Source organism: Felis catus, chromosome A2 (genome assembly GCF_018350175.1).
Source record: "Felis catus isolate Fca126 chromosome A2, F.catus_Fca126_mat1.0, whole genome shotgun sequence".
In the NCBI taxonomy this organism is placed as follows: domain Eukaryota; kingdom Metazoa; phylum Chordata; class Mammalia; order Carnivora; family Felidae; genus Felis; species Felis catus.
The window spans coordinates 135,585,838-135,613,131 of NC_058369.1; the positions used below are offsets into that span (position 1 = coordinate 135,585,838).

Consider the following 27,294-nt stretch of genomic DNA (forward strand, 5'->3'; position numbering starts at 1 on the left):
ATAAAGAAGGAATATAAAAGTGTCAATATTTGAGTATCTATTATGTGAAGGTACTACACTGGTTATTTTACATTTATTATTCTTTTAGCTCCTCCCAACAACTCCTGTAAGGTAGATGTTAACATTAGCTTATAGCTGAGACATCAAAACTCAGAGATAATGAATGTAGTATAATGGTAATAATTAGTAATGTTTCACAGAGATGATAGATACTTGAATACAAATTTATCAGTCTGAATGAATATAAGGAAAATACATACCTTTCTTGTGATGTATAATTTTCAGGGCCACTGAATATCGACAGGCAAGTTGTAAAAATCACAACTCTATAGTATGCATTCATTACATACCCTGAATGGCTGGCTGCCCACTGCCTACCCCAGAGCTGTATAATATACCTCTTGTTACAATATACTTCTCTTTTCCCTATGCTATAAGAACAGCATGTCCCAGTTGGGGCTGTTTATCCAGCCTGTTTTCAGAGTAATAACAAGAAGGAGATCCACTGCAGGTACAGCCATAATATGGGTACTCAAGAAATAAATTTTGTTATAAGTTGTTTAGATTTAGAAGTTATTTGTTACTGAAGCATAACATAGTGTAAGCTGACTAAAACAACAAGTTGTTTTTAAAATGTGAAGTCAAAATAAGGAAAGAGCCCAAATGTACATTGACTAATGAATGGATAAAGAAGATGCGGTGTATATATGTAATGGAATTATTACTCAGCCACCAAAAAGAATGAAATCTTGGGGTGGCCTGGGTGGCTCAGTTGGTTAAGTGTCCGACTCTTGATTCTGGCTCAGATCATGATCTCATGGTGTGTGGGATTGAGCCCCTTGTAGGGTTCTATGTTGACCTTGTGGAGCCTGCTTGGGATTATCTCTCTCCCTCTCTTTCTGACTCTCCCCACTCATGCTGTTTCTCTCAAACTTAAAAAGAATGAGATCTTGCTATTTGTAGCAACATGGACGGAGCTAGAGTGTATTTTTCTAAGTGAAATAAGTCAGAGAAAAAAAGTACCATATGAATTCACTCATATGTGGAATTCAAGAAACAAAACAGATTAACATAGGAGAAGGGAAAAAGAAAAGAGAGGGAAGCAAATCATAAGAGACTCTTAACTATAGAAAACAAACAGGGTTGATGGAGGGGAGGTGGGTAGGGGATGGGCTAAATGGATGATGGCTATTAAGGAGGGCACTTACTGTATTGAACACTGGGTGTTTTATGTAAGTGATGAATCACTAAATTCTACTCCTGAAACCAATTATTACACTATATGTTAACTAACTAGAAATTAAATAAAAATTTGAAAAAAAGAATGTGAAGTCAAGTGTTAGGATAGAATTCACACCTTAAATAAAGGTACTCCAAAACTATGTGCTTATTATAAAATATCTGGAAAAATTAAAATTACCACTACTCTTATCACCTAAAGATACTGACTGGTACTATTTTCTTCCAGAATATTTTCTACTAGTATTTTTCATATGCATATATACAACTGGCACTATGCTTCACATTCCATTTAATATTTGTCTCTTAAACTTATTATTTTTCTATGATATTAAATCTCAAAATAATTTTAAGGACAGAATAAAATATGTTAATGCAATGTAATTCAATCATTCCCCAATGTTAAATATTTCGAGTTTCCAATTTTAGAATGTTTAATAAATAATAGATGTGAACAATATATTTTTACATAAAATTCTTTATCTTTTTCTTTTTGGAGGAGAAATCGTTTTCTTAATGGACATAATTTTGAGATGCTTTTGACAGACTTGAGTAGCACTCAGGTGGGCTTAGAGGAAAGGTCTGGACAGAAACTGTTGAAAATGTCAAGATATGGATGAATGCTTACTATTTCTGTTCAAAATATCTCAAGGTAGTAATGGAATAGTTGTTATTATTTTTAAATTGCATTCTCTAATTCTGCAAACATAGTAAGATTAAGTGTAGAAAAAAGTGAAAGGACTGTGTATATATGTTCTTGTAACAGACTATCTTAGAAAATTTAACACATAGAAGGAAAGTATCATAAAATAAATCAGTAGCTAGATTGGTGAAGTCACATTACCAGAAGATTATAATCAATCAGTTCAACTTTTCCTGCTGTTAGTTTTCTTATGACTTAATGACTAATTTCTTCTTTAAAGAATGACTTTGAACAAATGGGAAGTAAAACCTTTTTCATAACAGCCTGTAAACACAGTCTGTGATTTAATAACAAGGTCAAATTCCTGGAATATATGTCTGCCAGTTATATTTTTTAAAAAATTCAGCAGTTTTAATAAGTGAACCATTCAGGATTCTGCACATTCTTTAAGTCTATTAAATTCCTCAAAGTAAATTCTTAAAGGCAACTCTGCCATCATATAAATAAGTTATATTAAAAATTTTAATTTCCAAGCTAGTCCTGTAGAACTTAGAATATTTTTTCATAGAGACAATAAATTTAAAAATTAAGAAAATTAACAGAGATTCAAGAAGGTTTGCTGCTTTTAAGTCCTCACAACTGAAATCCTTTTAAATATTTAAGTGTGTTTAAATATTTAAGAGTTAGAATGTTATTTGGAAACAATGAGGGATTATTTTGAATACAGATCATCTTATTATAAAGAGGCAGATTAAGAGAAACAGAAATAAATTAATTTTGCAATAAGCTTTTTAAAGAAATCTGGATCATCTAAATTATCCCATGTAAAACCTCTCTAAATTCTAAAATGGTGTGGAAATCTATCATTTTTAATTCATGTTTATTACAGTTGCAATGTTAGTTTTAGATAGGCTACATTAGTGATGATAGTACTGTACTTGTAAGTATATTTTATAAGATACAGCTTGGATGAACCTCAAGGGAATCAGGATGAGTGAAAAAAGCCAATTACAAAGGATACATATTGTATGATTCCATTTAAGTAACATTCATGAATATCATTATCAAGATGGATAACAAATTATTGGTTGTCAAGGATTGGGGGGATGGGTATGGCTATAAAGGAGTAGTGTGAGGGAGCCTTATGGTAATGGTATGTTAAGTGTACTGTTTGTGGCAATGGTTACATAAAGATACACATACAATAAAACTGAATAGACCTATACATGTACACACAAATGAGCACATGTATAACCAGTGAAATGCAAATAAACTATGTGCATTGTACCATATATGTCAGTTTTATGGCTTTAATATTGTACTATAGTTACACAAGATGTTAGCACTGGGTGAGACTGGGTAATGACTGTATGGGACTTCCCTGTACATCTCTTTGCAATTTCCTGTGATTCTATAATGATTTCAAATAAAAAGTTGATCAATTTACTGCCCCAGAAAATATTAATAAAATCAAATACAATTATTTTAAAAATGGATTTTAGATTACTAATATTACTAATAATCAGTGCTTGACAAATTTATAATATTGAAACCAAACTTTATATACTGACAACTTAATTCTTTAAGAATAGGCTGAAAATGGGGGCTGAGCTACATTAAGAAATGCTTTCTTACTGCCCTATGTGAAAAAATTACTACTTTGAATTTTCAACTTGACACATAAAATGACTCAAAGAGAGTAAGAGCTATACTATGAGAAGCATGGCATCTCATATAGTTCATTTAACAAGATGCAATGAAAAAATAAAAGAATGGTTCTAGCTGAGTTAATAAGAAGATGCATTGTTTTGCTTCTTGGTAAAATGACTTCATAAAAATTGACTTTATAAATGACTTCCCATTTCAGAACACAATAGATGATAAAATGAACTATCCATTTCTTTGGTAAAATGATAGTATCAAGTAAAAAGACCCAGAAACTATCAAAATTAAACTTTTTAGTTCTTTTTTTAAGAACAGCTCATTCTAAACAATATTAATGTTAAGTTTACCTGATTTCCAACTTTGCCACTTCAGGTAGTTCTCCAAATTTTATCTCTTCTACCTCGAGTTCTTTAAGAGCAGCCAGAATTTTCTGCTGATCTCTATTGGTAATTCCATTCTAAGTAGAAATAATTTTAAGGTGCAACAAGACAGTCATACTTGAGTAATTTAATATCCAAAATTACTGAAAAAGTTTTCTCCTTGATTAATTCATATCTTGAAAAACCATACATGTTAGAAAAATAAGAAACATACTGAAAAATAGATGGTTTGCTTATAACTGTGACTGATAAGGTTATGTCATTTAGATTTTTATTTAGATATATAGTGACTATAGTCAATTTTTTTTGCAAAACTCTAAAAACAAATGATCAGATATTAAAATAATCTTTCCAAAACCACCACAGTAAAACAATTTTCCTTCAAAGTATTATTTAAAATATTACCAGTGATTATAGAAGGATTATGTCTTTTGTCTTCATTCTACCATTGGTGTTAACTAAATTTTCTCTTTTGGGTTTAGCTAAGTAGTATGTTTATTTTGACTTTCAACAATACTGAAGATTTCAAGTTTCCAATGTGTGTGTGGAGGAAAATCATTACCTTTTAGTATGCTATTTATTAGTATTAAATACCTCTAATATTTTCAATTGTTATTTTCAAAGCTATTTTCAGATTGTTACTTAATAATGTTAGATGGCAAAATAATAGGTCTTGATCTTTTGAGAACCCAGCAAAAGGCAGAATTTCGATGACACATATTCATACTTACATATACAAAAAGCCACCTCTTATTTCTAAGTAACCTCTTTTACAAAACTATTTCAGATTTACAAATGAAGAACCAGTTTTAGTTGAGCTCTCATGATTAATCTGAAGAAAGAAAAACAACTCTAAGTCCTTCAATGTTCTTAAAGCAACTTAATACTATAACAGAAGATTTCAGATATGGTTATCCATAATCATATGTAATCAAAGAAACTAGTAAAGGATCATTTACGGTCTGTAGCCCCAGAATTTTTAAAATAGAAAATAAAAATATCCACAATTCTTAAAATATGAAAGAAGGTCTGGAGTTTTTGAAACTGATACTAACCTTTGTAAACTCATCTTTCCTCATGGTCAAAAGATGTCTTAAAGTTATATCCCTTTCCTGTAGAGAAGAAAAAAAACACCACCTTTCAATATAAGTAAAACATTAGGAAGGAAAGTAGGCAAGTGTCATAAATTAGTCATTTATAAATTAGTCAGTTATAGTCAGTCAACTTTCAGTTCTAGGAGGGGATAGAATATGCAGGTATAGAATTGTACTACTGGCTAGATGATGAGTGTCATTAACATGTGTAAATGATTACCTAAAAAAGTACAAACATAACCAGTTTCCCAGATTCAAAGAAAATTATTACAGTTTATATATGCTCACATAAAAAGGAAGGTAGCTCTATAAAATTTGACAGAAGTTATGTTTTATGAATATTTTAAATTTCTAACTGCATCATATTAAACAATCAATAACATTCAGTTTTACTCAGTATTTCTCAAATAGGAAGAAGTTTCAAGATTGTACAATGAAGCACAATTCTGAACTACCTAAACAGAATGTGCCCATTCCTAAGGAGAGCCTATTTTAAAAAGTGCTTTACTGCTTCATTCAGCTAAATGGTTAACTGTCAAACCCTATAATGCATACCTAACGTACCATAACTCAAACCCCATAATGCATCCTAAAGTACCTAAAACACTGCTTGGCATATGATCTAATTTAATATCTATGACAATCCTACACTAGGTATTATCATCCTATGAAAAAAGAGATTTAAGTCACATATTTCAGTTAAACAATCATTAGAGCAAGAATCTGATACCAGATCTGTTTGACTTAAAATCATGCTTCTAATATTCTATACAGGAAGCAACTCTAAAAACAATCTGCACCAGGCAGTGGTGCCTGGGTGGCTCAGTTGGTTAAGCGTCTGATCAGCTCAGGTCATGATCTCACTGTGAGTTTGAGCCCCACGTTGGGCTCTGTGCTGACAGCTCAGAGCCTGGAACCTGCTTGGGATTCTGTGTCTCCCTCTCTTTCTGCCCCTCCTCTTCTCATGCTCTCTCTCTCTTAAAAATAAACATTAAAAAAAAACAATCTAAAGGCTTAGATGTACAAGGAGGAGTCCTATGAAGTTTCAGGCAGTGAATAAAAGCTGTTTATTCTAGCCAAATTCAAATTTATTTAAATTTCTAGAATAATAAATTTTTCAAATGCTTGTAGCCTTAAAATGGGATCTAGTATAAATTATGGAGAAAAGTGTGTTTGACATTTTTATTTAAGCATGCTTAAGCATTAATATTTAGTTAACCAACAAATAAACATACATCTATAATTCTCTGTAGCTTATACAAAATCTTACCTTTAATAAATCTGTCATATGTTCAAGCCCAAGACCATGTAAAAATATTTCCAGGTCTCCAAATGCTGTATATGAACTAGACACATTTATAGCAACGTCAATTTCAGAACGGACTATAAATGCACAATCAATATATATTTATAATATAGATACAGAATGAGAATGAGTAAGAATGTATCTATATGTAATATAGTTGCAAATTTACACACTAGACCTATGTTATATCAGTGGAATAAGGAAGGTTCCTTGAGTGAAGATATAAGTTAACAGAGAAAATGACGACAGTAAAATGTAGCTCATCTTTCCTAAGAATGAAATTAGTTGCCAATATGTATATTCCTTGTGGGGTTTCTATACCTGAAAATCTCTTTAATTGTAGGAAGTAAAGATTTAATAATTTTAATGTAGGTAAGCACAGAAAAATTTTGTGGCCATGTACTGAACTGTGTTCATAAAAAAGTGTATTTTTAATTTTAGCTCATAAAATCAGAAATCTGCTAAAAAGAATTAGAAAGCAAGATGCAGTCTAGTTTGAACACTAACAAAAATATAATCTTAGACACTTTTAGAAATAAATTTTGTTGATATTTTAAAGTTAGAAATTATTCTCATTACGGTTAATAGTACACATATATAAAATTTTTCTAAAATTCTGTAGAAAAAAGCATTTAAAATCTAGACATTTCTCAGTGATATTTAAAAATTGATTGTAATCGTGTAAAATATCCTATTTTAAATGTCATAACATTTACTAAAAGTAATAAAACATACATATTTTTTACTCATTTATAGGTATTTTGTTGAACAAAAACATGCTTTGTTACCTAAATATGTGATCTTTTTCTTTATCAGAATCTGTTGTTAATAGTTTACAAATAGTCTCTTCTTTAGTTAGCTGTTGGAGCTTTCCCTCCAATGGATTTAAAGTAAAAGAAAGAAAATTGAAGATCTGCAAAAAGTTAATAAGCCATTCAAATATACTTAACATTATATATACTATCACTTATACTTACAATCTAACTTTTTAGTAAGTCAGGGTTATGCTACATAATCAACCAGAACACAAAATCAAATCTCACTTTAAGAAACAATTTATGGCTCAAAATAATCTTTGACATTCATAAATTTCTTAATATGTCAAATTCAGTGTCATCTACCCTAAATTTAATAATGCAGTAAACCAATTAAAAATTTTCAAATTTTCAAAGCTTAGAAGAAGCACCATAAATTTCTTTTGAAGTTTCACAGGGCTTTAGTGGTTAGCAATTATTCTAGAATACTTCCGTAAATGTAGACTTGAGTTAGAAGATGATAGGCATGTTTATCAGATTGCTTAAAAAATAAAGAAAGTTATTTTCCATGCAGTGAAAGTGGCATGGTCTGATTATATGATAGAACCTCTGGAATGTTACATGCTTTCAAATTCAGAAACTCAGGTCTGGAAGCTCTTGAAATATATAACTTAGTTTTACATTTGTGCTGTATTCACCCTTGCTTAGAAATTATAGCCCTTTGATCCAAAGTTTTAATATTCAGACTAAAACTTCCTATCAATAAAGTGATTTAACGTATGGCAAATATTTATTACTGACTTTAATATGTGAATGACAGATCATCTACTCAACTATGATCTCTTTATTAAATACCTTGTCACATGTATAGGAGTAAATTTAACTTACTTATTTTTTAAAATGGCTAATATGTACTAATTAAAATTACATGTTCAATAATTACATGTTCAAATTTTGGCATTTTATTAGCTTTCTCAATACACTAATTAATTTCTAAAAATCTGGACCAGTCTGAAATGTTAAATAGTCTACTACAATTTTATTTCTAGGGCAAGAATAAGATTTTATTATTTATTTCTATAGCTTTTAAATTACCACATTATTTATGCCTCTTATTTAGTAAATGTGAATACTCTAGGAAAATAAAGTTTACATTACCTGGCCAGAGGAGAATTACATATGTAAACATTTAATAATAGCCAGATACGGTATTATGACAGTTGTGAGTTCTAAGAAAATAATACAAAAGTTCTAGAAATAATAACATAACATGCTACAGAAAAATTAATATATAGGATACCTCTAGATGTTTATTTCTTTTAGCAATCTCACTCGGTGTCTTTCCATCTTTGGTTTGTAACATTTTATTAGCTCCAAGTTCAAGCAACTTCAAAACTACATTTTTATGACCCTGACGTGCTGCCCATGTTAAAGCCTGTAAGTAGAGGAAAAAGAAGATTGTTTAAAGAGAGGGAGTGTATATGAGACAGAAAGGAAAACTTTTCAACAGTATTTATGGCACAATAAAACAGTGAGCATAGTTAATTAACAGAATGGTGCAATCTCTTCATTTTACAATCTAAAGTAAACATATTTCCAAAGTTGTAACTGCAAAGCAGACTGCCAGAGCTCACAGATTTTACAAATCATATAATATTTTACCCAGTCAAGTGCTTTATAGAATAAAATAATTTATTTGCCAATCACTGAACTGTTTTCTATAAAACAGAATTCTATGTGTATTCTAGAACCCACGCTTTGCTGTGTGTTACAGCTTCTTGTGCCAAGGGTGAGGACAAGGAGAATCAGATAATTCCTTTTTTGTTTCAGCTGTTGCTTTTCTTCACCAAACAGCAATTGTATCCCAGCCCCTCTGTAATTTTTACTTCTTTAAAATTTTTTGTGCACTACTGATAAGATACCAATGTCTTAGAAAAGGGGACATTGTACAATCAACTCTCACGGTATAACCATTCTCATCCTGGGTATTAACTTCTGCTCCATGGGCAACAAGGAGAGCAACAACTTGAGGGTGACCATCTCGTGCAGCATACATGATTGGAGTCATAAGTCTCCTAACCAGGAGGAAGAAAAGAAACATCTGTGTTAATGCCAACATTAACAGCTACTCAATTTCATTAATTTTACCATACACAATATCAATGTATTGTTTTGAAATCAAAGAAAAGGAAATGAAAGCTTTTAAAAAATCAGGTGATTTAAAAATCCAATCTCCCAGCAAATAAATGTGAAGGAAGAAGACACTTAAAAGTACTGAATGCTTACACAGCACCCTCTAGTGAAGACACGTGTTTAAAAAAAAAATCACACAAAAAGCCATACTTTCTAATATGAGGTTTCAATAATTTACATATTCATGTAGGAGAGTATCAGAGTACTATGCTTATGCTGGGAATACAGTGATGAAAGACCCAAAAAAGGTCCCTGTCCTCTCAGGATAGCTCATACTTATTAAATGCTTATTATATTTTATTTATTACATTTAATAAAAATATAAGTTTAAAACTTTATCTTATTTCTTAATGTAGTCTGTTATGATTCTATTTTAGTATAAGCCTGAAAGAATTTTACCCTGACTTGGAGGCTTACTCTAGTTAAGAAAGAGATTAGTTTAATAGTTTAGCCAGACTCTCAGACTATTTTCTGGGAGAGCACAGTGGTTTCCCTCTTGTGTATCATTTCTCAAAATAGAGATTCAATCCCTCTCCTCCTGGAAGTTAGTCAGCTTCTTGTTCTATTACAAAGGATACCAGAAAGATTCTATCAGTTCTACTTGGGCTGAACTGTATCATGGTCAGTTTTGAAGGTGGTCTGGGATTCTGGGCTCAATCTTCCTGAATTGGCTCAAATATCTGATTTATATATAAAGAACTTCACAAAAGAACAACAAAGTAAATAATTTCAGAAATCTGTTTTGATCTCCAGGAAGTTCATCTTGGTTATTCACATTACATACACCACCTATAAACAATATTTCTCTATAAAGCTTGTTAACATAAGGTATATCCTGAATCTGGTCACTTCATACTAATGTCTTCAGCACAAAAAGATTCACACATTTCTCTCTTTATTCTATTTCCTAGGATATTACAATTTCAATGTTTTATTGGAAACTGTATGCTAAGGTAGCTGTCAAGCATTGCCTCTTCTATCTTGAATATCTCCTATACACTGGCTTCATTAGACAGGTAATGTTTACAAAGTAAAGAGGGAATTGCCTGGATAACTTAAACAAATAATGAAAACATACACAATAGAACAAAATTATTTGAGTCGACTAATTCAAATTCTCCACTAAGTCTAAATTAAATCTCTTGATGCCTCTCCTCCACCCCACCTTCTCTATTAACAGTCCAAATCTGCTTCCAGTCTTCCCTATTTCACAAAACTACCATAACTATATAACTAAGACTAAGCATCATTCATGACTCTTCTCCATCACTCCATATACAAGTCATCAGCTGGTCCTTCTGGCTCCACCTTCATAATTAATATTCTGAATCTAGCCACTTCTCACCATCTTGTTAGCTACTGTAAGCAGTCTAAGCCATCATCATCTTTCTCTGACCTGTGTTATTGCAATAGCCTCATAATTACTCTCCATGCTTCTTTCTTGGCCCCTCAGAGTTTATTCTCTTTGGAAATGCCCAGTTCTTCCCTTTCCAGGGACCATACAAGTGCTGTTCCCTCTGCCTTTTCCTAGAACTTCATATTGCATACTTTTTCACCTTATTCAGATCCCCCATTAAGAGGCAAAAATCAATAAAACTGACAAACAAAACCAAATTTATCAAGATAAAAAGAAGACACAAATTACCAGTATCATGAATAAGAGAGGTGACATCAATACAGATTCTCCCCATTTTAAAAGTATAATGGAATACTATGAACAAATTTCTGCTAGTAAGACAACTTAGATGAAATGGACAAATTTCTCAACAGATTCAAGCTACCAAAACACACTAAAAAGAACCTAAATAGTCTTATATTTATAAAAAATTAAATTAGTAAATAACCCATTGCCCCCCCCCCACACACACACACAAAGAAAAGAGCAGGTCCAGATGGCTTCACTGGTAAATTTCACCAAACAGTTAATGAAAAAAGTAACACCAATTCTACTCAGACTCTTCTAGCAAACTGAAAAGGACAGAATACTTCCCAATTCATTCTATTAGCAAGACTTACTCTACTAGCAGGAACCAGAGAGAGACAGTGCAAGGAAAGAAAACTATATAGACCAATAATCTTCACTGAACATAGATGCAAAAGTCCTCAATGAATTTTGGCAAACAGAATCCAAAAATACATAAAAAGGATAATACATCATAACCAAGTACAGTTGTCCTGGGAATGCAAGATTAGTTTAACATCTGACCAAAAAAAGAAAAACCACCATTATCTCAACAAATGCGGAACAAGTACTTCACAAAATCCAACATCTAATAAAATTCTTAGCAATGTTAAGAGTAGAAGAGAACTTCCTCAACTGGAAAACTTTACAGCTAACACCATACTTAATGGTGAAAGAATGAATGCTTTCCTCCTAAGGTCAGAAACAAGACAGATGTTTGTTCCCATCACTTCTATTCAACACTGTATTCCAAGCTCTAGCCAATGCAACACAACAAGAAAAAAACAGGCATCCAGGTAGAAAAACAAGTAAAATTGTTTTTATTCACAGACAGCAGTCTGAGAACCCTATGGGATCTACCAAAAAAGCACTAGAACTAATAAATGAATTAGCAAGGTTGCAGGATACAAGATCTAATGGAATATACACAGCATTATTTAAAATTATTATTTCAAGGGGCGCCTGGGTGGCTCAGTCGGTTGGGTGTCTGACTTCGGCTCAGGTCATGATCTCATGGCTGGTGAGTTCAAGCCCCGCGTCGGGCTCTGTACTGACAACTCAGAGCCTGGAGCCTGTTTCAGATTCTGTGTCTCCCTCTCTCTCTGACCCTCCTCGTTCATGCTCTGTCTCCCTCTGTCTCAAAAATAAACGTTAAAATTATTATTTCAATTTGTGAATTCATGATAAGCCATAACTACAGAGAATTTTTAAAATCCACAGGCAGAATAATTTCTAATTTATAAAAATTTAGTTCATATAGTTCAACCCCAATAAAAAACAACTTACATGTAAACACCAATTTAGAACACAGAATCATCAAAATTTTGTAACCTCAGCATTAACTGTCTATTAGAGAAACAAAATCATTATGCATGGCTAAGCAGTTATCTCATTCACTGTTCACCACAACTTTATTAAACAGAAATTATTCTCACTTTAGAGATGAGAAAACAGGTTTAGAAATAAGTAGCTTTTGCTGAAAGATCACTGTTAGTGTGACTGAACTAAGATTTTTGTGTTTATTGCCCCCCCATCTCCTGAAAATTGCTTTTTGCAATCTATCCTGATAAAGAGAAATCTAAAGTTCTCTTTTTCTCATTCTACAATATGGCAAAATTGGAAAACTAAATAAAGTTGGCTAAAATATAATGAGGGAAGTGACACTCTGGCAGAATATCCAGAGAAGGTGACATGAAAGTGTTGAGTCGCATTTGCTTGAACCTCATTATTGAAAACTGTAAGTGAATTTTCTGATTTTGTACTAAAATTTGTTCTGAAATTGCACTGAAAATTAAGGTTCTTTGAAATATCAATATCTCTTAGAATCTTGAACCAGCAGAGATTATAATTTTTGGCCAATTCACATGGACATAAATTGCTTCTTAGAGATGCCTACTTCCTCCTAGATAAGAAAAGTACTGGGCCAGCATAGTTTGCTTACTAAGAAGTTTCAGATTACTACTGAAAAATGTGTTTAAAATGTGGCACTGGTTTCTTCTAAGAAAAGCTTAATTTATCGAAAGTAACAGCAAACTCCTGTAATAGGGTCTAGATTATCTAGAAGGTTTATTACTTAGCTTCTAAACAGTTATTAAAGTTATTGATACCATCAGTAATGTTGTATGACAATTTTGAGAGGGGAGAGAACAATTCTTCCAGTTGTTTTACATCTACAGAAATTTGTAACATCTGTAGTTTCCTGCCTGTTACTGATTAACAAAATCTAAATGAATTATTCAATTTTATAAACTCTTATGAACAATCATAATAACTCTTCAGGGAAGTTATAAAACTTTATAATAACTGGTCTACATGATAACAATTTGTGCTACTAATAACTTTACTTTCAGTATTAATTTCCATCTATTTCCTGAGATTTAATGTAAAGAATTTTTTACTTCCAATTCTCTCTTTAAATCACTGCAGTTTTGTTCTGCCTGCTCCTTCTAACAAAATTGCTTTGGCAAAGGTCAACAATTATTTGGACTCCTTTTATTTTTCTAGCACTTAAATGTATGGATTTCAAAGGTCCTCAATGCTCCTCCCTTTCCACTACATAAACACCATGTCTGGATGATCTCACCTACTCTCCTGACTTTACTGTCAACACACTAATGGCTGCTCCATCTGTATCTCTAGCCCAGGCTTTGCTCCTGAGCACAATATTATATCTGTCATTGCCACATGGTTATCCTAACAAAACATATTTGCAATGCATATACAAATCTGAAGTCACCACCTTACTTACCTCTAACATACAACTCTCTCTATTATTACTTACCTCTGGGAACAGCATCACAATCCATGCACTGCTCAACCCAGAAATCGGAATTTATTCAGGGCTCCTTGTCATACTTTCATATTTAAGTCAGCATTCCTATGAATTTTACCCCCTTCCTATCATTTTTATCTGTACACTTTGCTCTCTCTCTCTTCTTCTTCCAAGTGTTCAGGTCTCATCATTTCTTACATGGATGACTGCCTTCTTGGCTCTAGTCTTTCCTCCATACTTGCAAATCTTACCATGTCAATTCACTATTTAAAATTTTCAAGGTTATACATGTGATAAGTGTATCTATCATGCTAAGTCCTCTATCATTTTAGCACCTCCAATCCTACTCCATCCTAATAATAGACTTAGGTTATGTCTGCATTTCATGGATTCCAATTTCTCTCTCCTCTGGATAGCCTATACTCAGAGCACTCTCTGAATGCAATGTCTTTTCACTCTTTTTGTCAACTGACTTATTCATAATCTACTTCTAAGGTTTCATTTTAGAAGCCAACATACCCCTACTTTTTTGATGCCCCACCTCCTCTTAAATACCAATTCCTCTCTCTCTATGTTCTCTTAGTATTTTGTGCTTTTTTTTAAAATCAGTTCATCTATCAGGCCAAAATGTATTTGTTCAATTCATCTCTTTTTTTCAACTAGATTATAAGTGCTTTGAGGATGAGGACTCTGACCTGTATCTGTATCCACACCCAATCCATACAGCAACTAGTATAATGAATGGTCTGTTTCTATGTTTTGTGTCATGCTTACATTTAATACAGGCAGGACCTTCTTCTCTATTCCATAATTACATGTTTATTTATTGTATTTTTAATGTATCTATGTCCTTACTCATTTTATATATATCTATATTGGATCTGCTTCTTGAATTTAATAGGCTTTGATTTATGGATTTAGTGGCCATGTAGTCTGGTGTGTCCAAGTTTATGCTTTTTATATTTTCATTGATTTTTGCCTTTTATTGTAATAGAAAGTTCTTTATTCTATATACTGCATTTAACATTAGTAATACCTGATGTTGACAATCTTGAGTTCCATGAGTTTGCTTTCATTGTAAAGGGTTTTTCATACTCCTTTCTCTTCTCTTTTTTGTAAAGAGCATTTAGCCATCTTTTGTTTTTTTAAAAAAAATTTTTTTAAGTTTATTTTTGAGACAGAGAGAGACAGAGCATGAATGGGGGAGGGTCAGAGAGAGAGGTAGACACAGAATCTGAAACAGGCTCCAGGCTCTGAGCTGTCAGCACAGAGCCCGACACGGGGCTCGAACTCACGGACCACGAGATCATGACCTGAGCTGAAGTCGGACGTTTAACCGACTGAGCCACCCAGGCGCCCCCATCTTTTGTTTTTTAAGCCAATATCTCAGTTGATAAGTCCAGCCCATTCTGGATTTATGACTGATAATTTAATTGTGTAATGACTGATAATTTAATTGACAATACTTTTTTCATTTTCGTTGGTTCAATAAAATTGCTATTCACTACATTTTTCTGCCTTGAAAATATGACTCTGCTTTTCCTTTCCTAAAAAAATGTCATTAAACATTATCATCTTTCTCTGCTCTTAGTAAAACACATATGATGTGTAAGCAAGATAAGATCTATTTCTCCTAATGAGACTATGGTCTCCTCCAGTACCATGCCATAATTTTCTCGTGCTTCTAGTCTAATAGGATGAGATCTTTTGAATACTTAGTTACTCTTAAGTTGCACCCACTCTCTGTAAACTATAGCTCTTAGATTTTTGCTGGTATGATTTAGTACTTATTTGAGTTTTACTTGTACTTTGTCTTGTCTGTTCCCAAAAACCTTATTTAGCACTCATACTTCACATTTTCAGACAGTCTAATATTATCCATTAAGTACACATACATCAAAGTTCATCTCTCTTCATTGCTTCCTCTTGTTTTCATCCTTTGTCTTCTTGAGGTCTCTGTTCTGATTCCTTTTTTTGTTTAGTCTTTTCTCAAGTCTTTTCACTCATTCCAAGAATACAATCATATGGCATTTGTCTTTCTCTGACTTATTCCACTTAGCATTATACTCTCTAGCTCTATCCATGTTGTTACAAATAGCAAGATTTAATCCTTTTATGGCTGCATAATATTCCATCGTATATATACCACCCCTTCTTTGTTCATTCATCAATGGACAGTTGGGCTGCTTCCACAGTTTGGCTATTGTAAATAGTGCTGCAATAAACACAAGGGTGCATGTATCCCTTTGAATTACTGTTTTTGTATCTTTGGGGTAAATACCCAGTAGTGTGGTTACTGGATCATTGGGTATGTTCTATTTTTAATTTTTTGAGAAACCTCCATGTTTTCCACAGTGGCTGCATCAGTTTGCATTCCCACCAACAGTGCAAGGTTCCTTTTTCTCCATATACTCGCCAACATTTGTTGTTTCTTGGGTTTTTGCTTTTAGCCATTCTGACAGGTGATATGTTACTATAGTTTTGATTTGCATTTCCCTGATTATGAATGATGTTGAGCATCTTTTCATGTCTGTTGGCCATCTGTATGTATTCTGTGGAGAAATGTCTGTGTCTTCTGCCCATATTAAAAATTGAATTATTTGTTTTTTGGGTATTGAATTATGTAAGTTCTTTATATAGTTTGGATATTAACCCTTTATGAGATATGTTATTTACAAAGACCTTCTCTCATTCAGCAGGTGCCTTCTAGTTTTGTTGACTGTTTCTGTCACTGTGCAGAAACTTTTTATTTTGATGTCCCAATAGTTTACTTTTGCTTGTTTTTTTACCTTGCCTCAGGAGACATATCTAGAAAAATGTTGCTATGGCCGATGTCAGAGAAATTACTGCCTGTGCACTCTTACAGGATTTTTATGGTTTCATGTCTCACATTCAGGTCTTTAATCCACTTTGAGTTTATTTTTATGTATGGAAGAAAGCAGTCCAGTTTTCCCAATACCATTTGAAGAGCCGGTCCTTTTTCTTTTTCTTAATTTTTTTTTTCAACGTTTATTTATTTTTGGGACAGAGAGAGACAGAGCATGAACGGGGGAGGGGCAGAGAGAGAGGGAGACACAGAATCGGAAACAGGCTCCAGGCTCTGAGCCATCAGCCCAGAGCCTGACGCGGGGCTCGAACTCACGGACCGCGAGATCGTGACCTGGCTGAAGTCGGACGCTTAACCGACTGCGCCACCCAGGCGCCCCAGAGCCTGTCCTTTTTCTACTGGATATCCATTTCTCTTTTCTGAAAGATTAATTTACCATATCATTGTGGGTATTTCTGGGTTTTCTATTCTATTCCATTGATCTATGTGTCTATTTTTATGCCAGTTCCATGTTTTAATTACTACCGCTTTGTAATATAATGTGGAGTCTGGAATTGTGACACCTGCCACAAGTTTGCATTGGCTATTCAAGGCCTTTTGTGGTTCCATACAAATTTTAGGATTTTTTGTTCTAGTTCTGTGAAAAATGCTGTTGGTATTTTGATAGGGATTGCAATAAATGTGTAGGTTACTTTGGGTAGTATAGACATTTTAATGATATTTGTTCTTCCAATCCATGAGCATTGAATGTCTTTCCATAGCTTTGCATTGTCTTGAATTTCTTTCATCAGTGCTTTACACTTTTCAGAGTCACCTCTTTGGTTTATTCCTACATATTTGATTGTTTTTGGTGCAACTGTAAATGGGACTGTTTTCTTAATTTCCATTTCTTCTGCTTCATTATTAGTGTATGAGAATGCAACAGATTTCTTTACATTGATTTTGTATTCTGCAACTTCACTGAATTCACTTATCCATTGTAGTATTTGTTTTTCCCAAAGTCTTTGATGTTTTCTGTATTTAGTATCTGGCCATCTGCAAATACTGAGTTTTTACGTCCTCTTACCAATCTGGAATATTCTTTTTTTTAATGTTTATTATTTATTTTTGAGAGAGAGAGAGAGAGAGAGAATGCAAAGAGTGGGACAGAGAGAGAAGAAGACAGAATCTGAAACAGGCTCCAGGCTCTGAGCTGTCAGCACAGAGCCCGACACGGGGCTCGAACTCACAGACTGTGAGATCATGACCTGAGCTGAAGTCGGACGCTTAACCGACTGAGCCACCCAGGCGCCCCCAATCTGGAATATTCTTAATGGCAGAAATCCTTACAGATTTTGAAAATCAAATAAATTTCTTGTGCAGTGGGTTCATAGTTTAAGAGCAGGCTATTGGCTCCCCCTAGGAGTACTAGAGTATTCTCTCTGCTTTCCTATCTTCCCAAATTCTCCCAACCTGACTGATAGAGACAACTTGTTTAGCTTCAAGTCTTTAGGAGTCTGGAAACCTAAGATATTCATGCAGGATCGGCTTCATCCCAGGTCCATAAATCTCTTAATGTCAAGCTTTTTTTTTTTTTTAGTTTTTTTTTTTAAAATTTTTTTTTAACATTTATTTATTTTTGAGACAGAGAGAGACAGAGCATGAATGGGGGGAGGGCCAGAGAGAGAGGGAGACACAGAATCTGAAGCAGGCTCCAGGCTCTGAGCTGTCGGCACAGAGCCTGATGCGGGGCTCGAACTCACGGACCGTGAGATCGTGACCTGAGTGAAGTCGGACGCTCAACTGACTGAGCAACCCAGGCGCCCACTGTCAAGCTTTTATAGGATTAGCTGCTCTCCATCCGGACCTACCCCTGATGACTTCCCACCATTTTGCAGGGATAAGAATAAGAGCCTGAGACCTCCTAAGCACCCAGATGTCTTAAACTCTCAGCAGTCTAAGGCTCAGGAAAGGCAAGTAGCTTAGAGTTGAGAACAAAAGGGAAGAGAATGATGTTCTGGTTGCAAATTCCCAGATATCCTTGTGCCATGTTTATAAAGGCCTTTGCCAATCCAATATATATTTATACTCATTTTCATCTAGTATTTTTTTAATGTTAATTTATTTTTGGGAAGGTGGGGAGGAGCAGAGACAGGGACAGATGATCAAAAGTGGCTCTGTGCTAACAGTAGTCAGCTTAATGTGGGGCTCCAACTCACAAACTGTGGGGTCATGAACTGAGCTGAAGTCAGACGTTTAACCTACTGAACCACCCAGATGCAATATTTTGACTAGTAATTTTTTATGTTTTTTAATACTTAAATATTTCGAGGCATATGAAATAATTTTGGTGCAAGGTTCAAATCTAGGATTTTTTATTCCTTCAAATAGCTATGCAAATCCCCTGCACCAAAATGAGGATCCATTTTCTTTCTTTAGTTTGAAATGCCAGATTAATCATATATAATAATTTTGTATACTCTTGAATTGCTTTAGATTTCTTTTGTTTTCCTTCTAGGGATTAGTGATAGCCAGCTTTCCACTAATACCACACTGCTTTAATTATTGTGACTTATTTTTAATATAAGGCTAATTCTATATGATGACTCTTTTTTTAAAAAACAATGTTTTTACTTATTTTTGAAGGAGAGAGAGACAGAGCATGAGCGGGGGAGGGGCAGAGAGAGAGGGAGACACAGAATCTGAAGTAGGCTCCAGGCTCTGAGCTGTCAGCACAGAGCCCGATGCAGGGCTCAAACCCATGAACTGTGAGATCATGACCTGAGCCAAAGTCAGATGCTTAACCAACTGACCCACCCAGGTGCCCCTCTGTATCATTACTCTTTAACAAGATGCATTAATTTTTAAAAATTACTTAATTCATACATATATGCATTTCTCCCTGAGAACACTACAGATAATCACTGTTATGAATTGGCTATCTTTCTAGATCTTAGCAAAGGAAAATAATAAATTTTACATGTATAAATATATGCAGAAAAATGGCAATTTTAAACATAAATAAATCATGCTATTCATGCAATATTTTTACTTGCCAATAAATTTAAGACTCTAACTTATCTCTAAGTATTGCTTTTTCTCAATCACACAAGTTTCATTCAAAAAATTGCTATTGCAAGGTTTCAATTGTTCAGACCTAAGTTTTATCACTTCTATTTTGATTTCTTCTTTAATCTACAAATTATTATGTTTAATTTTAAGTACCCAGTCTTATGCATTGGAGAGGCTTTTGGTTGTTAAATTCTAAATTCATTACACTGTTGTTAGTGAAAGTGAAAGAGATCACTTTCTTAAAAGGAATTTATTAAGGCTTCCTTTGTGGCCTAGAACATCACCATATCTTAAAAATAATCCACATGTATTTGAAAAGAATCCCTGTGTGTAAATTATGTTAAGAGTCAGAATTCTTGATAAATATCAATTAGATACACTTGCTAAGTGTGTCACATTTCCCGTCTTTACTTTTTTCCTATATCTTTATTTTTATCTAATCGTTATTAAAATCTTCAAATATGATTATAGATCTATCCTTTCTAAAAATTCTACTAGCTTCATTTTATATATTTTTTAAATTTTTTTTTCAACGTTTTTATTTATTTTTGGGACAGAGAGAGACAGAGCATGAACGGGGGAGGGGCAGAGAGAGAGAGGGAGACACAGAATCTGAAACAGGCTCCAGGCTCTGAGCCATCAGCCCAGAGCCTGACGCGGGGCTCGAACTCACGGACCGCGAGATCGTGACCTGGCTGAAGTCGGATGCTTAACCGACTGCGCCACCCAGGCGCCCCTTCATTTTATATATTTTAAAGCCACACATATTGAAACTATCTTGTTAAATTTTTGCTTTTTACCCCAGAGGTCTTTTTTGTTTCGGTATCTACCAGGTATAAATATTTGCTAAATGAATAACATATTTTTTGATCACTTTATTTTTAACTGTTATGTATTCTTTTATTTGTCACTCTCACTGGATTTTGGTTTCAGCCAATATGAGAGTTACTATATTTTAGTCACTGAGTTTTACCAATTAGATGACTTTTCTATTAATATGTTTAGACTTATTTCTGACATTGTGCTTTTTATTTACTATGTTTCCATGATAAATACATGCTTCCATGACTCCTTTTCAGTCTTGTTAGATCAAATTCTATTTGTTCTGTCTACCCCCATCCCTATCCCCTTCATCTGAAAGCTTACAACACCCTTTTCTTTTAGTATTTACTTTTAGTTCCTTCTCAGCTTCTTCCCAACAATCTTACTCTTACCATTTAACGAAGAGTTAATCAATAACTGTGGTCTCATCTAAAGGCAAGTTTACTTTTATTTTACTTCATTCTCTCCTCAGCCACCCAAATTCCAAAACTGTCAGCATGGAAATTTAGTGTAACTTGTCATTTTATCATTAAAAGCTCTTTTCTTTTAAACAGCCAGTAGTTATTTAGATTTACCAATATGTTTATTCATTTCTCATTCAACATTATTTTTTACATCCCATTATTTCTTCTGGGTTTATTTTTCTTTTTGCAGCACTTTTTAGATGTTATTTTTAAGAGTCAGAAGAATGGTCATTCTTGGCCAGGAACACTTTCCTATGAAATATGTGGAAGCCTTTTAGTTTATCAAAATGACTGGAGGAAGCTATTGGCATTTAATGGGTGAGGGCCAGGGATGCTAAATATTATGCAATACACAGTACAATCTCACTCAAAATGTCAATTGTGCCTGTGCTGAAACAACTTTGTTTTCATATACATGAAAATGTCTTTATTTTACCTTCACTTTTGAATGATAGAATAGCTAAATACAGACTCGCAGGTTCAAAGTTTATTCCTCAGACCATTTATCTTCTTCCATATATAGTTATTATTAAGAACTCTATTATCAGATAGTCATTTCTTGATAGAAATTGTTATGATAAATTGTCTTTTCTACAGGTAACTTTTAGGATTTTTGCCTTTATTCTTGATATTCTGAAGTTATGATGTGCCCATATATTTTAATTTTTAATTAAAAAAATATATCTTTATGTGTGTATGTGTATAAATCTTGTTTTCAAAGATCTTTCAAACCTAAGAATATGGGTTTTCACTTTGAGAACATTCTTGGCTATTATTTTTTTTTTCTTTTGTTATTTTTTTTTGAGAAAGAGAGGGTGAGTGAAGGACAGGCAGAATGGGGGAAACAGAGAATCCCAAATAGGCTCCCCACTGTCAGTGCAGAGCCCAACACAGGGCTCAAACCCACAAACTGTGAGATCACGACCTGAGCCAAAATCTAGAGTTGGACGCTTAACTGACTGAGCCACTCAGGCACCCCTGGGCTTTTAGTACTTCAAATATAGTCTCTTTCATTTTCTCCTTCTGGAACTCTTATTAGATAGATATCAGAATTTCTGGTGAGGATCTCCATGTGTCATATCTTTTCCTTTGTAACTCTTCATGTCATATTCTAGATGTCCTCACATCTATCTTCCAGTTCGTTAATCAGCAGTTCAGCAGAATCCCATGTGCTGTTATTCAGATACTTAGTTTTAATATTCAACAATAGGTCTGTCATTTAGTGGAGGCAAATCCTTCTTTTATTGCTCAGAAAAATAAAGTCCTCTTAAAATTCTTCTGGGTTTTTTTTTTCCTACTTTCTCCAGTCTAAGTTGCTCTTTTGTGGAATTTGTTGTCCCTGTTTTATGATGCTTACATTCTCCAGTTTTTGATGATCTATGATTGTGTACCCATCTTCTGGCGTGTAAAAGCCTCTTAAGCATGGAAAATTCAAGCCAGCAATCCTGGCCTTGCCTATCAGTACTGTCATTCTTAGGGATTGCCAGAGAGGGTTCCTATCTGTTTCTTTCTTTAGGAAGTTACTCCTTTTCCATTCCACAGATAACTACCTTTCCTGTTTCAAAAGACTTTACTAAAACTTTATGGATATCTAAAATTTGTTGTGGAGGAGCAGGACTTTTAGCATATGTTCAGTTTAACATCTTGAAGTCACAAACCTATTTTTCAGAAGATTCCTGGTCTTTTCTTTCCTGTCATGTCTTTCTCTCAGAATTAGTAAAATCATTTCATTAAGTTAAAATAATCCCCTTGGATCTCTAAATGAGATGTTTAATTTTACAAACTGATTTAGATAAAAAAAAAACAAAAAAACAAAAAACAAAACCACCAAATTTCTTTTTTAATGCTGAGTCATCCCAGCCAAGAAAAGGACACATCTATTTATTCAATCTCCTTTTATTTCAGTGTAGTTTTAAACTTTTCTTCATTTGGGTCTTTCACATGTCTTGTACGCTCACTTTTAGATATTTAATGTTTTTTGCTCTTGAAATTGGGATCTATTATCTCACTGTATTTTCAAGCTGGTTATTATTTATAAGTTGGAAGCCAAATGAATTTTGCCTATTAGTATTTTAAAAAACGACTTCATTTTATGGTTATTATTTTGAACAGTTTCTGGGTTGATTATCTTGGGGTTTACCAAGCATATACTCATGTAATCTAAAATACTATCATTTTATCCCGTTTCCTAATAAAAAAGCCTAATAGTTTGATAATCAGTCATAGTTAAATGGTTTAAAACAGGATTTGGCAAAATTTTTCTGTAAAGGGCAAGAGAGTAAATATTTTAGGTTTTATGGGGCATGCAAGGCTGTGTCACAACCACTCAAGTCTACTGTTATAGCACAAAAACAGACACAGACAATACATAAATGAATGAGCACAGCCTTGCTGCAGTCAAACTTTAGAGGTTTGCAAACCCTTGGTTTAGAGCAGAAGTATTATACTTGTAAGTATAAAGTCAGTCAGTCTTCCTAAGTTCAAATCTAGTGTTCAGCATTTATTGGCTGAAGATAGTTTCTTAGACTCTTACTGCCTCAGTTTCTACAACTTTATATGGGCGTGATAGTTTCTACATCTGTGGCACCTATTTGTGATATTATCCATAACTTGTGGGTAATGAGATAATAATGTTTCACAACCAGAAGAGTACTAAGCATGAAATAAATGCTCTGTCATTATTACCTATGTTTATTATTTGTACCATTTTTCTTCTTTTGCATAACTGAATTGCCATACAATTCCTAAGACAGTGTTAAAGACAACTTATAATAAGCATCCTGACCAGGATCTTCTTGGCATTAATGCAAATGCTGCTAGAGTTTCTCTGTTAAGCACACAACTTGGTTTGGATTTAGTTATATGTTTATGAAATTAAGGAACTATTCATCTAATCAAATTTTATTAAGGTCATGAAAATTGGATTTGATTTTAACTTTTCTAAAAATACCCTTCTTAGGGGCGTCTGGGTGGCTCAATCGGTATAGCATCCAACTTTCGCTCAGGTCATGATCTCGTGGTTTGTGGGTTCGAGCCCCACGTCGGGTTCTGTGCTGACAACTGGAGGCTGGAGCCTGCTTCAGATTCTGTGTCTCCCTCTCTCTCTCTGCCCCTCCCCTGCTCATGCTCTGTCTCTCTAAAAAATAAACAAACATTAAAGATAAATAAATAAATAAAAGTAAAAATAAATAAAAATAAAAATACCCTTCTTGGTATCTATCATGATGGGATATCCCCCTTTAAAAATCTCTTGACCCATTATAAAATATATTTCCCTAATATTGAGCCATTTTTTGTTGACATGAATCTCATATGATCACTGTACTTGCTGATAACATTCATTTTGCTGACACTTCATTAAGGATCTGGGATTTTTGTATTTATATTTGTAACTGAGATTGATTTATAAAGTTTGTTGGAGTGGATTTTTTTTTTACTGGATTTCAGAATTAGTGTTTGCTTTGTAAAAAACAACTGAAAAGCTTCCCTTTTTTTTTATACTCTGAAAATATTTAAATTGTATTGGTGTAATCTATTCCTTGGTAATTAAAAAGTAGTAACTTGTTCCACTCTCTGAGCTTAGGACCATTTTTGGAAGTTAGCTTTCTGACAATTTTCCTCAAAAGACAGAAATCACAACATAAAAACTAAAAACAACAAAAACACAAATAAAAACATACCAGAAGTAGCATTTTCAACACATGTAACAATAAAAAGCTAAAAGATCCAATTTTCCAAAAGGTCCTATAAATCGGTAAGGAACATGTGGACCATCAAACAGAAAAATGGCAAAGGTCACAGGAAATTAACTAACAAAGAAACATAAACAACTAACAAAAATGTGGAAGACTAATAAATTAAGTATTATTGAAAAGCATGCAAACTAAAATGAAGTACCATTACATACGAATCAGATTGGACAATTTAGAATAACAAAAATATCCAGTGATACTTCTGTGTAGGTCCTCTCAAAAACTGTTGAAGGTAGTATAAAGTAATCCAAATTTTTCAGAAGATAATTTGGCAACACCTATCATAATTCTAAAATATACATTATCTTTGAGTCGGCAACTGTACTTTAGGAATATGTTCCATAGAAAACTTACTCATATTTCTAGAGATGTTGACCATAGCATTTTTTGTAATACTAAAAAACTGAAAACAATCCAAATGTTTTTCAGTAAAATATTAGGCTAAGCAATGATAACACATCCATATAGTAGAAGATTATACAGCCATTATAAAGAGAGAACTGTAGGTATACATACTGGCAGTACAGTGTCTGTGAAACACTGGTGAAAAAAAGCAATTGAAATACACTATATAGCATATAATCCTATTTAAAGATAAAAGAAAACAAAAAAAAAAAAATGCTAACAAATGGAAGAAATTCTGTAAGAATATAAAATAACCTGCTATGTAGTAGGAAAAAAGAAGACTTTTCATTTTCTAAGTTACATATTTTAAAAAATTTTTAACCAGAACCTTTTGTGATCAGAATTTTAAATAAAAATACATTTTGATAACTATCTTGAGGTACAGTGGAAATTTATCATTCATGGCCCTTAAAGGGTGAGTGGCTCAGGTAAAATCCCAACTTTGAGTTGAGATCACTGAAGGGAAACAGATTAACCCTGAAACCCAAATGTTCTCCAAATTCAGGCAAAATTACTTCTGTTTTCAATTCTGAATATACAGTCTCTGGCAAGAGCAACAGTCATTTAACTGGACCTTTTGGTTCCAACTGATCCTCAACCTACTAACAGAATAACCTTTATAAAATACTAATACATTCCTTTTTCTTAAAATTGTTTAATAGCTCTCAGGATGAAATTCATAGTTTCTAGCATGGTTCACAGATTATTATCTAGCCACTGCCAAATTCTGACTCCATTTCTACTCTAATACCGTATGATCTGGTTATATAACTTACAATTGCCTGAATAAAAGGTGCTCTCATCCATTTCTAGAGGTGCCACCCTCTACATTGAATATTCTTTTCTATCATCTTCCTTTGACTAAATCCTATTCATTCTTCAAATCTCAAGAAAAAGCTATAGGAATTTTCCACTTGACATCTTCATCTCAGTTAAATTTTCTCCCAATTTCTACTCCTAGGGACATCCTCTACTACCTCTAGTCTTACTCTATTATAAATGTTCAAAGTCCTATAATCTCTTATATTATTTTGTCAAATTCTTTAGGCAGAGAATGGATGTTACCTTGTATCTCCTAGGGCTTAGCATATATTGTTTAACTAAACCCAGCTGAATATACTAGTGATATTGTTTTTTTCTCCTTCATCTATCAAAGTTCCTCAAATTATTAATGGCCAAGAGACGGTTAAAAAAAAATAAGTTTATGAGGTGCCTGGGTGGCTCAGTCAGTTGGGCGTCCAACTTCAGCTCAGGTCATGATCTCACAGTCCGTGAGTTTGAGCCCCGTGTCGGGCTCTGTGCTGGCAGCTCACAGCCTAGAGCCTGCTTTGGAGTCTGTGTCTCCCTCTCTCTCTGCCCCTCCCCTGCTCATGCTCTGTCTCTCTGTCTCTCAAAAATGAATAAAAAATTTTTTTTTAATTTAAAAAAGTAAGTTTACACATTGTTACCATAATTACAGTTTTTTTTTTTTTCCTGGATGATGCAGAGCTTTTTATTCACTTTTAAATTATTTCATTTCAATAAAACTTCCACTAGAGGGCATACAAGGAAAAGCAGAAACAAAACTCTCAATGTGACGGGAAAAAAAATGTACCTTCATAATGATGTATTTATTACTTCTCTGTACCAAGGGTAAAATGGATGGTTTGTCTTCACGTCACATTTTTACTGTACAGTTCAGTATTATCTACTTTTTTAACTCTGCTTAAAATAATCAGCTTTTAGCTGGGAGTTTAATGAAACTATGAAAAAGGAGATGTGGACAATAAAATGCTATGAATTGGACATCCATTTTCAGCTATCAGAGTAATTTTATTATATTAACCTCCTACTAACAAAAGCTATAAAAGCTGACAAAATACAAACTATGTTTGAAGGCCTTGTAGAAAACCAAGGCAGCCAGAATATGAGAAGCCAATATCTTGGGGAGAAAAGAGGCATTTGTTGAATTGAGTCTTAAATTCTTTGTCACTTTTTCTCTTGAGACATTTGCCAATTCCTGAGTAGCATAAGCAAAAATCAGGGCTTACAAGCCTTCTTACGGGGCTAGAGACACAAAAAATGGAGTTCAGGGCTACCAACCAAGAGCTTCAAGAATTGTCTGGAAAAAAAGGAATAGCAGAAAATAAAAGGGACCTTGAAGAGAAGTGATATTCTGCTGGGCTTTTACCTTCAAGGCATATGAAAATTCCTAAGAAACATGAATTATGTGTGGGGAGGAGGGAGGAAGACCCTCAAACAGCT

The 27,294-nt window shown here is 33.6% G+C and overlaps 1 protein-coding gene across 1 annotated transcript in view; it reads right to left on the minus strand.

The window, feature by feature from the left end:
* Nucleotides 1-27,294, minus strand: part of ASZ1 (ankyrin repeat, SAM and basic leucine zipper domain containing 1) — a 51,604-nt gene that overhangs the window by 5,228 nt on the left and 19,082 nt on the right. Inside the window, 6 exon segments of the mRNA NM_001025078.2 lie at nt 3,895-4,004; nt 4,983-5,039; nt 6,292-6,367; nt 7,116-7,240; nt 8,383-8,517; nt 9,046-9,157. Coding sequence (NP_001020249.1) covers nt 3,895-4,004; nt 4,983-5,039; nt 6,292-6,367; nt 7,116-7,240; nt 8,383-8,517; nt 9,046-9,157 — 615 coding nt within the window.